General features: G+C 46.5%; 1 protein-coding gene across 2 annotated transcripts in view; it reads right to left on the bottom strand.

Moving 5' to 3' along the window:
* Positions 1 to 346: 346 nt before the first annotated feature.
* TBX15 (T-box transcription factor 15) overlaps positions 347 to 16701 on the bottom strand; it is a 104598-nt gene continuing 88243 nt past the window's right edge. For both annotated transcript variants that reach the window (XM_036273613.1, XM_036273614.1), the window contains exons 7-8: positions 14539 to 14636; positions 347 to 2795 (exon numbers count right to left, since the gene is read on the bottom strand). In XM_036273613.1, coding sequence (XP_036129506.1) covers positions 2011 to 2795; positions 14539 to 14636 — 883 coding nt within the window. In that variant the 3' untranslated portion in view covers positions 347 to 2010. The remainder of the gene's footprint in view (positions 2796 to 14538; positions 14637 to 16701) is intronic.

Below are 16701 nucleotides of genomic sequence, written 5' to 3'. Positions count from 1 at the left end.
ACCTATCTCGCAGCACTGTGGGAAGAGTCCACGAGATACTTCCGTGATGCCCGCCCGCGGCTACGATGCGGGGCTGGGAGATGCCCGCAGGCTCCTAGGGCTGGTCTGGCAGTGAACGTCCCCCTGGAACCAGACCTGGTTTCAAGTTCTACTTCTCTCTCTGAGAGGCTGTCTGATTCTGGATAGTTTGCTCAGTCTTTTTGGAGCCCAGATCCTAATCGTAAAATGAGAGGGTAATGTTTCCTTCCTGGGGGTCTGAATAGAGCTCATGTGACATCGTGAGCGAGAGCGCAGAGCCAGTGCACAGGCTGCTGCTACTGTCTTCCCACAAAACAAACACGCAGAAAACAATGGCAAAGATTTTATTTAGCGGCTTTCTGTGCTTGGCACTTAGAAACAGAGTTCCGTGCATAAGGGCAAATTTTTATACACCTTCTCTTCATACATATTTTACATACCCTTTTTATTGCCCCCTTTTTTTAATATTCATAATATTGAATTCCCCACTAGGCACATAAATACACTTATCTACAACACCTCAAAACCAAAAATCTTAATAATATCTGTATTATTTTACTTGGTATCATTTGCATTTCCACACCATTTAAAAAGTTTAGCTTGCACCAAACTCCACTTGTTTCTCTTATCATTAAAGGATTTGAAGGGGAAGGGAAAGATGAAGGCAAAAACCCAAAACATCAAAATGCAATGAACTATTGGATAAAAATGGAGATCCAAGGGCAGGTGGAAGGATGTAGAAGGCCCATCTGCAATTCCCTGGGACATGGCAGGATTTCTCCTGTCACAGGGACTACGGGGCCGCTGATGCAGGCCAGGTGTCTGGACCCGGCACGCAAAGGCCAGGCCTGTCTGTCACCTCCGCACTTGGTTTCATCTGCCGGGGGTTACAGCACTCTTTGGTCGTCACATGCCCCCTACGTCCCTTCCCCTGCCAGGCTGCGTGTTCTGGAATCAGCACTTCCCGTGTGGCGCGCCCTCTTCTGGATCACAGTGGTCAGAGCTGGGATCAGGACGCGTTCCTTGCCTGGCCCCTCTCACCATTGCCCTTGACCATGCACAGTGTCCCAGAGACATTTACTCCTCAATAACGTCATGATTCTTTCTATAACATGTAGGGTGTAGGGGGGACGGGGAGAAACAACCCAAAACCAATTTCCTTGGTAAATTAAAACTCTCATCACTGCTCACACTTCCTCTGTCAGTCTTGCTCTCTGCCTCTCTCTTGCCCTCTGTTCTTCTCTCTCTCTCTCTCTCTCCATCTATTCGCGGGCACGGCTGGGAACGTCAATGATAGCATACTGAGTGAAGACAACCAAAGTTTAAAAGCAATTTTCTTCAAGAAGCCAAGTCCAGTTGTAGTACTGATGTCTTTCCACCCTCATCGATGGGAAGGGGTTCCAGGATACAGGGTTCGTTCCAGAAACAGGGTACGCTGCAGGGGAGAAAGGCGGGCAGCCACTGCTGGCCGGGTCCGTTAGTGTTGAGCACAGACAAATTCTCGGTGAAAGTAGCCATTCCGGGCCTCCCTCCACAGAGTTCGCCCAGTTCTGAGTCAGTGTGCATGTATGTGTGTGTATGAGTTTGTGTGTGAACATATGTGTGTATGTATGTATGGGTAGGTCTGTATGTGTGTGTGGCTAACTTCATGGCTGCTAAATGCTGGCATCTCCTTTAACATTATTATAAAATGATTATTCAGTTTCTTCAAAGACCACTCTGGAGTAGACGTTGCTTTATAAAACTAAGCTTTGGGAAGGCAGGAGATTGGCCACTGAATCGGAGATCATTCCACCGCAAGTATACTTCAGTGGCTTAAAAGTCTCTTGTTGTTCTTGGGTATATGCTTTCCTCCTCCAGAAAAAAACCAAAACCAAAAAAAAAAAATCGCAGTTCCTGTGTTTCAAAGGCCTTGGGCTCCCAAACAGGAGGATGTGCACATGGAGACTTGGGGCCTTGGCTGCTGTGGCTCCGTGGTGTCTGGGCTGGCCATTAAACCATGTGCACCGACATCTGGGAGGAGGAGCCTGGGACCGCCCCATACTGCCGGCCATCACAGGTGTTAGTCGCCTGCTGGTTATTGGCTGAAGGGCTAATCATGTGCATGCTGTGCTCCATCCCCGTGGGCAGGTACTGCCTCTCTCCGAAGGCCCCATTGGAAGGCGAAGAACAGAGTAAAGTGCTTTGAGAGGCGCTCAGTTTCTCTGGGCTTGCAGCTAGCCTGGGGGAAGTGGGGAAGTTGTATCCGTACAGGTTGTAAGGGTTGTGGAGAGAGAAGGCATTGTAGGAGCTCTGCTGCATGTGGCTGCCCCCGAACATGTGTGGCGATGACGACGTGGAGGCCGCATTGCCTGCCTGCATGACATACTGAAACTGGGAAGTGGGGAAGGACCCCAGCTGGCCGCCGTAGGCTTCCATCTTGCTGTTGCTAGGCAACGAGGGAGGAGTTGGTATTCCTGAGATCAGGGATGGAGTCCTCTGAGGCATGAAGGTTTCAGAGGGCTGAGTGGCGGCGGCAGCGCCACTCTGGAGCCTGTTGTAGCCACTGTCACTCAGCCCTGGGTAGCTCTGCAAGGCAGCCATGTTGCTTCGGGCACAGGGTGGGTAATCAGAGAGGTTCAGGTTACACAGCTGGCTCTCTCGACAGCCCACGTTGAAGGTGTTGGGGGCCAGATGGAAAGTTGGAGGAGAACAGGATGGTGATAGAAGATGAGAAGAAGCTGAAGGGGATGGTGTGCCAGTGCTGGAGGTGGTCGGGGAAGTGCCTGTGCTGCCCCCTGAAAAATAAAACAGGAATTCCGTTGAGATAGAGGCCTGCTAAGGTGAGTCTGTCTAGGCCAGACGCACGCCATGCGGGAGGGACGCTCAAATGTCCAAGATGGGCGGATTTTTACAGAACTACTGCTTTCTCTTAACTCAGCAAACTTACAGTGATTCCACACACGCTCCAAAAGAGAGGACAAAGTGGATGACAAAAAAGAACACTAACCTCTTTTGTTTCTCTGAAATAAGTCTTAGTAAGTCCTGTTTTTTAGAAAAATAATAATAAACCTTCTAATATTCACTTTGCCATTTCTTGCCTCCACTTTGTTTTCCAGTAAGACCTCTGGTAATGAGCCAGCTCAGCTGTTCCCATTCTCAATGGAAATCATTAAATATGTATTTTAACCTGGTACTGTTGCTTGCTTCACCATATTTAATCTTCGAGCTAAAAATCCAGGACACCAAATCTCAGGACCTCATTCTCAAAAGAACTAGAGTACTTGGGGCAGGGTGGCCGAGTCAAGGTTGAGGCCCGGGAGGCTGAGCAGAGGGGCCAGGAAGTGGGAACTGGGGTATGGGATTGAAGTTCGGTCCTAGGAAAGACATGAGCACAATTACAAGAGCTAGGTTGAGCACAAAGCAAAGCTAACCCCAAATGAAATCATTACAGTGCAGAAGCCCTGCTGATCTCCATTTGTAGAAGCCTGCCCGGTCTCCGAGACCGGAACACATACTGTAAATGTGGTCTTTTGGTTTGGGATATTTCTGAGGACAAGAGCCAAAGGGCAATAGAGTCCAGAGATCTGCGTCTACTCACAGCGTGGCTACACTAACCCCCTAATCTGACCGTAGACACACCACTTTTGCCTCTGGGTTTCAATTCTCTATCTAGAAGATGAGTTAGATAGATCAGTGGTTCTCAAGCCAGGAGAAGCTGCAAGCTTTAAAAACTGCTGCCACTCCAGATCCCACCTCAGTCCAACTAAACGAGAATTTCTAAGCATGGTACCTCCATACCCGTACTGTCTTAAAGCTCCCCAAATAATTCTAATGTGCAGCTCCACTTGAGAACCAATGATACAAACCAAATTCCTTATTTCAAAGTACCCGAGCAAGAACTAAAAGGCCAGAAATGTACATATGAATAATGAATAATAGATACTTTTCTGATGAGCTTAATAAAGATCTAAAAATATCACCTCTGATTTAAAAAAAGACAAAGTAACCAAGCAGTGATTCCTAAATTTCAGTGTGCTTGAGGATCACGGGGTGGGGGGGGGCGGGGCGGGTTCAACAGACCACTGACCCCACTCCCAGAGTTCCTCCTGATTCTCTACGTCTGGGGCAGGGCCTGAGGATCTGCCTTCCCGGTAAGTTCTCAGGTGATACTGACACTGCTGGTCTAGGGGGTACATTTTGGGGGAGAGGACCTGTAGGTCCCTTTCAACTCATAATGTCCCTGAATCTGTATCTGACAGGGTCGCTCTTATGACATGTGGACATTAGAACAGAAAAGGTGGCAGGTGCACCAGCAGATGAAGGGCCAGTTCAACACCACCTGCGTTGGCCTTCAGATAGTTTAAGGCCAACAATGACCTTTCGTGCCTCCCCTCTCCCAGGCCAGGAAGCAACAGCATAGCATCCACTTCCTGTCTCCCCATTGGAAGTTCGAGACACTGGTGAGTGCTGGGGCTGCTGGACCTTTCATCTCAGTCATCCAGAGTGAGTGGCTGCTTGTCTCCCACAGGGAATCTCCCACAGTGGAGCTCCTCTTCGGGGCGAGGCTGGGAGTTGCCCCGAACTATTGAGAGCCATGATTCCTCAAGGAGTGTGGTACCCTTTAGGTCATCCACAACTCATGTAGGTGCTCTTAGAACCTGAGCTGCTATAAAGGGGTAAAGGAGATTTTAAGTGGGAAAAAAAAAACAGGAATAAGGTTTTTATCAGTGAGGGAAATGTGAAGAAAACCGGCAAGATCCCAGATATTGAGATGCAAAGAAACCACTCACAGTGTGCAGGGAGGAGGGGCCAGGTGTGCAAATAGAGAGGCGGATACCTCAAAGAGAAGCCAAAGTTCATTTTTAGCAGGAAAAGGAGGCATCAGCCTACAGATACAGATATGGTGGTAGTATTGGGTGCAGAAATGCAAATTTAGCTCTTAATAGTTTTTTCAGTGTTAAATTTTTACAGAGCCCAGCTAATATCTCTTCCTTGGTCAAAAGAATTCCCCAATGAACTTTCAAAATAGAATTGGATTTAGTTATACATAGCTGCTGATATTAGAGTCATTTCAGGACATTATCCTTCCTTGGTTCTTGTTTATGCCTTAAATTCCTTTAAGAGAGGTAAAAAGACTTGTATTCCATAAATTAAGATAAGGCCAACATTGTAAATACTTCTGGATAATGTAAGCCAGCGGCTAACCTTAGTAGAAAGAGCACTAAGCCTGACTCCGGGTCCACTGGCGTCCATCCAGCTCCTGACCCCAGGCAAGGTGGGCTTCTTCCTAGTTCCTCTCATCTGTGAACTGAGGGGCTTGACCTGATAGACTTCGGGGTCTGTTTTTCTCAGAATTATATTTGTATATGAGGATTCAATTGATGCTAAAGTGTGAATGGCCTCCCTGGCCGGTGTTGCTCAGTGGTTACAGTGTTGTCCTGTGTGCCAAAGGGTTTGATTGCTGGTCAAAGGCACATGCCTGGGTTGCAGATTGGTTCCCCAGCCCCAGTCCAGATGCATGCAAGAGGCAAGCAATCAGTGTCCCTCTCTCACATCAATGTTTCTCTCTCCTTCCCCCACTCCGTCCTCTCCACTCTCTCTAAAACAATCAATGGAAAAAATATCCTCGGGTAAGGATTAACAAAAAATAAATAAAAATAAAGTGTGACTGGCCAATGGCAAGTATTTTCTATAAAATCCTTTTAATATAATGAAGGTGCTCTGGAAGGGGAAGACTGGGAAGGATGAGAAAGAACCTTTCATGTGTCTTGTTTCTGTACCTCTGAATGGCCTGCCTGCAGGGCCTTCCAGGAAGCTCAGGAATTCTCTGTAAGCCTGTGGTTTCTCTCAGAGGCTTTCTATACGTTTCCCCTTGTCTTTCACCCTACATGCCATGAGCTTCCGTGAAATGTATGTTACGGCACCAATGGAGAAACTTGACTCCAGCTGTAAAGAGAGTTGTGTTTTATAGGCTATGTATCTGGTCTCCCCTCTTTGAAGGCCCATCCTTGCTCCCCCAGGCCTGGTGTTTATGTGGTCCCTCCGGAGCCCTGTCCGGCACACTGCACTGTCCTGCTCAGGTCCGCTGTCGGCGCTGGCCCTGCAGCAGGAAATGCAGCATGCAGCAGATGACTTTTTACAGCTCTAATGGTTTTCTCGGATGGCCCAGGATGGAATGAATGGTACTGATTTAAGGCCTCAATTGGTTTCACTACAAAAAAATAAGAAGGGAACTATTAACAAGTCACAGGGATTTCTGCTGAGCAGATGAGAGGCACATGTTAAAAAGTCTGTAGTCAGCTGGCTTTGGCTTTTAAATGACACTCACTGGAAATGAGACTTGGTGGCCTGCTGAGCTTCAGGAGGTGGGAGCCCCCCATAAGAACTAGTGTTTGAAGCGGGCCAACGTGTCCAAGAGAAGGTCGCAATGCGTCTGTTCACTTTGAAGAAATGCTCTAATGAACTTAATACAGAGAGTAGCGAGTTCTCAGAGTCCACACAGAGAGAGAAGACTGTGCTGTGCATTTTGTGGAGAAGCAAGCCGAGATACTGAGAAGTCTTTACTCTCTTATGATCTAACAACTTGTCAGCTGTTCAACAAGATTAAGAGTGCCAGCCAAGTGCTAAACAAGCATAAGGAGGCAGGCTGCCCTCCCTGTGCGTTTCAACACTTGGCTGCCTAGAGGCCTCTCCCAGCAGAAAAGCACGGGCAGAGGGGGAGGCCAGGCCACAATGACGCAGAGAGGTCAGAACTGCCTCTGGGAGAAAAGCTGCCTCCCTCCCCTGCACCTCATCCTCTACCTGCCAGGTCTACGCTCCGGGGTCTTGACTTAAGCTGTATTTAATGATGAGCGCCTGGCCAGTGTGGCTCAGTGGTTGAGCACTGGCCCATGCACAAAGAGGTCGCTAGTTCGATTCCCAGTCAGGGCCCTTGCCCAGGTTGTGGGTCAAATCCCCAGTGGGGGACATGCAGGAGGTGACCAACCGATGTTATCTATCATCGATGTTTCTACCTCTCTCTTCCTCTCCCTTCCTCTCTCTCTAAAATCAATAAAGAAAAATTATTAAAAAAAAAAAAAAAAAAGCCCTGGCCAGTTTGGCTCAGCGGTTAGAGCGTCGGCCTGCGGTCCTGAGAGACCCAGGTTCGGTTCCTGCTAAGGGCATGTACCTCGGTTGCAGTTTGTCCCCGGCCCTGGTTGGTCGTGCGGGTGGCAGCCACTCGATGTGTCCCTTCACGTCGATGTTCCTCTCTCTCTCTCTCTCTTCCTCTCTCTCCCTCCCACTCTATCTGTACAAAAAATGGAAAAATATCCTCGAATGAGGATAAAAAAAAAAAAAAGATGAGCATGGTCTATGGGGGTCAAACAAACCCAGTTCCAATCCCAGCTGCTTCCCTGACTTAGCAAGTTAGCCTCTCCATGTAAATGGAATTATGAATCTCTACCTGGTGGGGATGGTTTAAGAGATAGATGAAGTAATATATATTACAAACTGCATATAGGCATTAAATATTTGTTTCTTTTTCTCTTCCCTTGTACGAGTGAAGGAGCGAAGGAAGGAGAAGGGAATCTTGGTGCGTTTGGGTTCTGATGGGCTGGCTCACAAATGTTGGCCTCTGTCCAGGGAGCTGAGCATCGTGGCCTCTCCACTGGTGAGAACTGTCACAGGTAGATGCCCGGAAAGAACAGGCTACAGGACAGAGCACTGGACACATGACAGCTATGGACCCACCAGAGCCGTATTCTCAAAGGGCCATTTCCCAACTCTGTTTCCTCTCCGAACTATCTGCCCCTCCCCGCTCACCTCTGCCCAGGTGGACACAGGATGCCCTATGTCTCCATCTCTTCTCAGATCAAGCACAGCAGAGTTGAACACAAATCGGTAGATTGGTATCTTTCCCCAGTGCATTAAGAGCACTGACTATACTCAGAGGAATTATTCCACTTCTGAGAGGTGATTAAAATGTAATGCCCATACGTGTAACTTATTTTATAGCTGGCAGTTTATACCCCTTAATCTCCTTCACGTTTTTCACTCTCCCCTCCCCACTCCGGCAACCATCAGTTTGTTCTCTGCCTCTGCGAGTCTTTGTTTTCTTGTTTGTTCTGTTTCTCAGATGCCACATATCAGTGAACAGGGAAGTACAGCATAGGAAATACAGTCAACAACACTGTAATAACTTTGTACAGTGACAGATATTTACTAGATTTGTCGTGGTAATCACATTGTAATCACTATGTTGTACACCTGAAACTTAAATAGTGTTTTTAAAAACATAATGCCCCAAGTACACAAAAACTCTCTGGCATTCCAAGACCAATCCCCACCCGCTCCACCTCCCCACACCCTAATCTATGTGTTGATCAAAGTGAGAGATGCTCATTGACATTCAAATCCGACATTTATTTGCTCCAATATTCAAGGCTAACAGCCAAAATAACGAGAAGAATACATGCGATTCCATATGAGGACAGTAGCCCCGAATATACTTGTGTACCATGACGACAGTGAAATGTGACCGGGAAAAGCCTGAAGAGCAAACCTGCTGACTTCTGCATCTTTAAATTGATCACTTGCAGGCTTTCGCATACAGCTTCCTTTTGGGTTCATTTTGTTGTGCTCCTCCCCCACCAAAAATAACCCTTGAAACCGGTAAAACAAAACCCCATCTGGGCTAGTAAAGAATAAATTTCCATGTAATTATTCCACGAGCCAGACTCTTCTCTCCCATAACCAGATGGCACCTGTCCCTGAGCGGTGCTGACTCACGGTGTGTCCTTGGGTAGCCTTCTCAGAGGCTCTCCAACAGGTACGAGGTAAAATGTCAGCACCCTATGGACTGACCCCAGGGAATAAACACAGTCACCATAAAGTTTAATAATCACAGCCCTGTTTGTCCCCATCGAGGAAGGGCTCGTGGTGGAAATGAAGACCCGTCTCAAAAGGCAAACGTGAACCAGGAGCGCTGAAGGGACTGTGTGGGTTCAGTCTCAGAGGGACTCGGAGCGCCTCCTGCGCCCTGCAGTTCAAGATACGCACAGATCCAAACGCTTCCCTTTGAAACAGCTTTAACAGAGCCGCCCATTCTCACCTCCCACTCTGGTCCCGCCTGTTCTCCGCCCACCTCATTCCCTAGGTGGGCCGCCCCCACTTCTTTCTCACTTTCCATAAACTTTGTGTTTCTCTGCCACCAGCTCTACCGCCTTCCTTGCACATCCGTTGTTGCTGTGACTTGGAGCTACTCCGCTTCTCTCCGGCACGGCACCTGGTTTCCCACTGAGCGACACCCTGTCCTCCTCCCACCGCTCTGCCCGCCTCCAGGGAAGCATGTGGCTCTCGCCTGGACAATCCCGGCGTCGTGTTCCCCAGCCCCACGGCCACGGAATCAGTTCCGGTGACTCAACTGGAGTCAGTGCGACTCAGTGAGATTTTGCTAGAAACCTTGGGACAGAGGCACATGACCTTCCCCAACAGATGTAAAGCGAACCAGATGTGGGTCCAGGGCTGCTGGCAGCCAAGTGCTCCGGGCGCCTGAGAAGGGAGGCAGGTGAGAAAGGATGGCCCTGGAGTGGTGGTGACCAGGGAGATTAAGACGGGGATGGGTCTAGGAACCTGGCAATGGTCATTGAGGGGTGGGGGTGGCGCTCCAGGATGAGGAGCAGAGGGGGTGTCCTGCCTCCAGGGGAGGGCACCAAGTCTGTGAGGTGAATCGCAGACTCAGTTTTGGACACACTGAGTATAAGGGATTTTGGGGACAAAATAGAAAATATAACTGATAACTGTTTTAGCAAAAATTGAGATGTTCTCCAACCCCTGTCATGAGCTCTCCTGGGTATTATTCCTTATCTCAGTGATAAATGAGATTCCCTGTGAACATCATTCCTTATCTCAGTGATACATGAAACTGGCTATTTTTGAATCATTACAGTGATCACACAGTGGTTCAGAGACCGCTCTCCATTCAACTCTTCTCCTTTCCCAATCTCCTTTTTTATTTTTTTTTCTTTATTTTTTTATTTTTTTTTTTATCCTCACCTGAGGACATTTTTTTTTTTTTCTATTTTTTGTTCAGATAGAGTGTGGGAGGGAGAGAGAGAGAGAAACATCGACGTGAAAGGGACACGTCGAATGGTTGCCACCCACACGACCCAACCAGGGCCGGGGACAAACTGCAACCGAGGTACGCGCCCTTAGCGGGAACCGAACCCGGGTCTCTCAGGACCGCAGGCCAACGCTCTAACCGCTGAGCCAAACCGGCCAGGGCTTTTTTTTTCTTTATTGATTTTAGAGAGAAAGGAAGGGAGAGGGAGAGGGAGATAGAAACATCAATGAGAGAGAACTTCGATTGGCAGCCTCCTGCATGCTCCCCACTGGAGACTGGGCCCACAACCTGGGCATGTGCCCTGACTGGGAATCAAACCAGCAACCTCTTGGTGCTTGGGTCAACACTCAACCACTGAGCCACACCAGCCAGGCTCCTTTCCCAATCTCTTACTAGTATAAATTTACTCAGTCACTGATCCCTCTCACTGACCAGCCTCTAATTAATGCACATCCCCATAATCCAAACTTTAACGACCTGACCAACATTACAACAGCCAGTGGTGTTAAAATCTGCCTAGTGATGTCTGCTACCAGGTGAGGAGAGGGAGGGCTTCTCATTTCTCGTAAGTGGCTGGTCTCGTTTCTACAGATGAAGACATAATGCAACCCTAGCCAGGGCTGCTGGTCAAGAACGGTTCCTTTCAGCCCAAGAGTTGTCAGATACACTTAAAGATGCCGCTCACAAGCTCTCTCGGTGTTGACCACACGATAGCTCCACTGCACATGTCTTATAACATCACCACCAGAACATCTGAACCATGGGATTGAACTTGGCTACAACCGACCTGAGCTGTTACTTCTTTTCTTCTGTCTCTGTATTTTCTCAGTCAACTTCCCCAAGCATAACTTAGTTGGTGATTTCATCCTGTCCCTGTCACTGGCAGCATTCAAGCACAAGCCATTCCTGAAATATAATCTCTATCCCCAGACTCTGCAAACATACAAACTCCCTTGTTAGTTCTAAAGGAATATGTCTAAAGATCAGACCATACACTTGACTCCATGAAAATGGAACATGGAACTATTCAGAGTTAGTACACAAGTTGTTGAATAATAAGCCATCAACTGGAAGAGTAAACTAAACTTTTTGCAGAAAATTAAAGCTGTACTAAGTAAGAATGAAGAAAGATAAGTGGTCTGGTGGAAACTGTCCTGTCGAGTATGAGATACACTTTGGAGTTCTCAACTCAGTTCTTCTACTACTTAACTGCAGATACGGTACTAGGCTGCTCTGTGCCTCAGTTTACTTTTGTGTAAAAGGCAAAACATCATGAATCCCATGCATTCTTCTTATATGAGAAAATGACTATATAGACACCCATTCGATATGTTTTTTAAAAACAGAAAGATTTGGGTTTTTGCAAACCTGTGGCTAATTCACCCAAGAGCTTTCCTTGAAACTATATCAACAGATGGATCTTAATAAAAGAGAAATAAAAATGAAGCAAGGGAAGGATGAAAAAAGCATCTTTCACTTCATCCAAGCAGTTAGGTTGATGCAGCAGCGGCTCAAAACTGCCCTGGGCCACGCATCTGACATGCCAGGTGGCCATGTGTTTGAAACAGTGAGGTAACTGGACGCCTTGCTGAGTCAGTCGTCGTTTGGATGTTAGGTTCGGTGCCCACACTGCCAATACTCTGCTACATAATCGGTCCACCACTGGAGTTTCCTCTAGAAGTTCACCATTCTCTTACTTCTTCTAAGACACAGAAGCCATCCAACACAGACGGCCGTGTCTCTTTTCCTTATTTTATGAGTGATACTGTCCAGAGTTACTGGAACTCTTAGTTCTTCAAGGAAGAGGAAATGGGTATTGTTACTTTTACATCCTTTGTTAATGTCAAGCAACCAAACCACATATTTTTGAATAATGAGAATCTGGATCAAGTTCAGTGTATAGTTCAAAATTGTATTTCAATTAAACTATTTAATATAGAGGCTTGGCTCTTCCTTGAGTTCATCTCACTGACATGTGTATCCAATAATTCCAGCTCATTCTTCCCCTCCCCTCATCAGTGAAAAAGGCAGTCGTGGAATAAGCGTGACGTTTTACTTTGAAAGTTCATTTTCTCTTAAACCACTGTTCACTAAGTATCAGCAATGAGTCTTCATATTGATAAATGTTTAGTAGAAGCACCATGAAACCTGAGTGTTGTACACCTAAGCAATGCACACAGGTTCTCGTGTTGCACCTGCCAAGGGCCCCCCCATGCTGGTGAAATGCAGTTTGCATCCCTAGTTCCACATCCACACATAGTAGGTGGTTGTGCTCCAAAATGCAATCAGACAGTGGTTTCGCCTACCTGAGCCACAATGCCACCAAGTGACCTCACTCATTGTTCATTAGCTACTTCCTGGGTGCCGGGTCCTGCAGTAAGTCTCGGGAACACAGCAGTGAATACAATGTCACCACCAACACCTGTTCTCAGGAACTGGCAATATTCCTGCCAACCTTCTCCTATCAGCCTCCAGGCTGAGCTAGAACTTAGAAAGTCAGTGAGCAAGGCAAGGGTCTATAAGCGAGAAGCCACCTCATAAATAAATAGGGTCAAGTGTCTTTGCGTGATAAATTTCCCTTTAGAGAGCATGTTTATATGAAGGGCCTCACACACAAAAAAGTGTCCCTCTTTAGTGGGTAAGGAAACAGGGGCCCAGAGAAGTAATTTGCCCAAGATTATATTATACAAAGTTAGTGACGATCAAGGATAAGGGCCCACATTTCCTGACTCCCCATAAAACCTCTGCCTCAAAAAGGCCATGAAGACCTAAAAGAAGTATGACACCCTGGCCCTGGCTGGTGTGGCTCAGTTGGTTGGAGCGTCATCCCATACTCTGAAAGGTCATGGGTTCGATTCCCAGTCAAGGCAGGTATGGGAGGGAACTAATACATGTATTATTCTTACATCGAAGTTTCTCCCTCTCTCTCTCCTCTTCTCCCTTCCTTCTCTAAAATCAATAAAAGCATGTCCTCGAGTGAGAATTTTTTAAAAGGGAAGTATAACACCCTGAATATTTACTGACCTGCTTCTATCAAAGCTTTGTGGGGAGCAAGCCACTTGATGTGAAGACCTCCCCCTTTCCTTCCACTTATAAAAAGGAGGGAGACATTCTGGGTCATTTGATCACCAGATCTTGGTAAAGATGAACGGGCTAATCGTGTTTTGAATTATCCTTAGAAAAGCAGTATCTCTTGTCCCTGATTCACTTTCCTCTTAGGTAGAGAGACACAAGGTTGATGAAGATGATGAAGACGACAGCTAGCATGTATTGAGTGCGTCCTATCTCTTTAAATGTATTATCTCATTTAATCCTTGCAAAAATTCTATTACACGCTCCCATTTTGCAGGTGAGAAAACTAAGTGTCAGAAAGGATGAGGAATTTGACTGAGTCCATAAAGCTAGAAAGGAACGGTGATGAGAGCCTAACCCTGGCTGTCTGACTGCAGAGCCCTTGCATTTAATCTACATCCACCTCAGAACCTGAGAGATGTCAGTGTTTTAAGTCACAAACTTCTTTCAGTGTATGAAGTGCCAGACACTCCTCTGAGAGGGGATGTAATATCATGTACTGTCACGTCCTAGAATGGCCTCCCATAGCACAGAGCCACAAGTTCGAAGACTGGGGTTCTATGAATGGTAGCCTTTTGATGGAACAGAATAGGCTTCATCTGTCGTTTTGACTAGTGTCGCTTCTGAGCAGGAAGAGGCTGGAGGGGGGATTCACAGCCATCTGACACGGTGGCAAGCTTTCCCGCCGGTGCCCAGATGGATGGGTGCTGTGCCTGGGAGAGTCCTGACTGGACGGAGGGAAGGCGGTGAAGTCAGCCCACGAGCCATCTGTGCACGTGGCCACAGGTTTCTCCACCTGAGCTACAGGGAAGGGGTGCTGGAAATTGGGTGGAAAGCACAAAGCAGCGGGGGGAGGGGAGTCCACCTAGCCTATCAACTAAAGAGGCGGGTCCCACATTAGCAAGAAAGGAGAGCACAAGTTACAAGTTCAGCAGCCCCCTGCTCCGTTTCAAACCGGGAGCGACTTATTCCCATTGCCCTACGCTGAGTTTTTCGCATTCACAAAACTAGAATAAGAAAACTGATAAGGCTGTCACAAGAAGTAAATGACGTTATTATGAAGATCTCCTTGAATGCCAAGGGCTTTGTGAATGCTTAGTGATAGAAATGATCATTTCACCACCACCATAACCACGAATGTATAACCCTGCTTTTCAGAAGGGAGAATTTGGGGTGCCAGGTGAAATGCTGCCCCTGGAAATGGCCTGTTTGCACAGGTGCTGATGCTCTAGTTGTTTACAGAGCTACCAAGTTCTCTGTGTTCCTGGAAAATCAGGCTTGGCTTGGGGCCAGCTGTGCTATATTCAGTCCAGCTCCCACTCCCTCCCTGCGACCTCTGAGCAGAGGCCTTGCCCAGGGCTCACCTTGCTGCTTCTGCATGGTGGTGAAATCCTCGAAGGTGAGTGTGCGCACAGGGGGTCTCCAGAACGCGTAAGTCTCCATGATGGCTTCCAGTCCGGTTCTGCAGAGAGAAAAGCCAGCAAAGGAAGTTGTAAATAATCCCAAGAAACACACTGACTTTTTCCAGACCCTGGGAGACTTGTCTGGCGAGTGGCATAGACATGGACACTGAGGTACAGCGCCACCAGAAAATCAGTCTGGAAGAGCACACGGCACAAATGACACCGGGCAGCAAGAGGAAGAAGAAATGAACCCAATTCAGATTATTTGCAAGCAAGTCATAACTATGATGAAATTTCACTCTGATCTTTCTTCAAAGGAGGTTTGGTCTGCATGAAAAAAGAACATGTTAAGGCCAGGGTCACTAGTATCGTGCACAGAGTTGAGCAGAGAGTAGCACTGGCTGTTTCTCTAGCACAGGACAATGTCGTCATCATTACCAGAGTGCACTGACAGCCTGTCCCAGAGTCAACTACACCACTGGGTATGTGACGTCAATGAAACTGACCAGCAAGGCGATAGAAATAAAAGACAAGGGAAGCAATTAAATAGACTTGAGTTTCTGTTGCATCAAGAAATACCTACCTGAAGGCAAAGAAAAAGGTTGATCCTAGAAATTATATCTCAAGCAAAAAGACTAATACATTTCTGCAAATATTTATGTGTATTTTTTAATCTAATAATCAAGCTGGTCTTTGAGGGTCAAAAAGTTGGGACTGTCAGAGTTCAGAAAACACTCAGTAGTTTGCAAATATATTATTTTAAGGCTTCTGTTTCATTGACATTGGAAATTCCGTTAATTAATCTATGCACGCACTGCTATTTTACTCTTCAATAAACTGTCTCTGTATCATTTATATGAGGCCTTGACCAACATCATTTTAATAATTATCCAGGTTACCTGAGACATCTTCTTGCTGATATTTCATATCATCAAAACAGAGTATGAGGTGGGGTCTCACTTAAAGCTTTGAACACAGCTTACAATTATTGACATTTATTTAAAATTAACTGCTTCCATCTAAGTGGAGGAAGGGGGAATTCGGGGACTATGGAGAAGGCTGGGGAAGGAGGGTAGAGAAATGGTGTAAGTCATGGGAATATACCACGGCGTCCCTTCCTAGAAAAGACAAGTGCCCTCCTGAGGCGAAATGTACGCTGTTTCCCTAGGCGGTACACTTCCAGAGTTCTCTTCTGTCTTGCATACCAAGAAGAAAGTGAGAAGTTTTATTTTAAGTGAGAACAAATATCCTTTCCTTATAAATGATTATAAGATTCCCTGAGGTTCTCCCCAGATGAGCTGCTGATATACGGATTGGCTCTTTGTTCTAGAAAACTTCCTCTGTGAACAGGCCTTACTTGCAGTTAACTTTCTAAAGTCTTCTCTGGAATCTTGGAGGCTTTAAATATACCAATGTTGGCAAATCAAACTTTGTATTTTTAGAAGAGGTGGAGAGGAGAGGGTGTAGCATGGTGTTTATTAGCTGTTAATCTGTTAAAAGTAGGAATAGAAGACACCTCCACAGTCACCCGACGTTAATTTTGAATACAGTACATGAAACTATTTGTGGAGAGAGAGAGAGTCTGAGCAACTAGGAGGTTAGGAATAACAAGGGAATAGGCAGGTAAAGCCAAACTGAGTATTGATGAATATAAGAAACAGGACAGGCTGAGCTCTTACTGCCTTGTTTTGGAACATCTTAGGGTTCGCTTTGGTGGCGTGGGAGACGCACTGCAAATGGCCAGCTATTTATTGTTCCACCTGCTATTCCATTCTTTCCAAGAACATGTGTCAATGTTGGTGACAAAATATTAGCTCAAGGACAAAGAACAGTCCCTTCTCATTTCACAATAAGGTAACAGAAGACTGTGAAGTACCAGTAGCATGCTGATACTGCCAGTATAGTATCTATTAAAGAAATAGAAAAGGAATCATGATTCATTTTCATAACAGGCAAAGAGGCTGTGGCAAATTTATTAATGATTTTATTTAAAGCAGTTAACTCTATTTTGAATTTTTTATATGTTTTCACTAGTTTTTTAGAGACAGAGGAAGGGAGAGAGAGATATAGACATCAATGTGAGAGAGAAACATCAATCAGCTGTCTAGCCCACAACCTGGGCAT

The sequence above is a fragment of the Molossus molossus genome, unplaced genomic scaffold (assembly GCF_014108415.1).
Source record: "Molossus molossus isolate mMolMol1 unplaced genomic scaffold, mMolMol1.p scaffold_m16_p_20, whole genome shotgun sequence".
NCBI lineage: Eukaryota > Metazoa > Chordata > Mammalia > Chiroptera > Molossidae > Molossus > Molossus molossus.
Note: the sequence above shows the minus strand (reverse complement) of the source record. Positions and strands in the feature narration are given on the sequence as shown.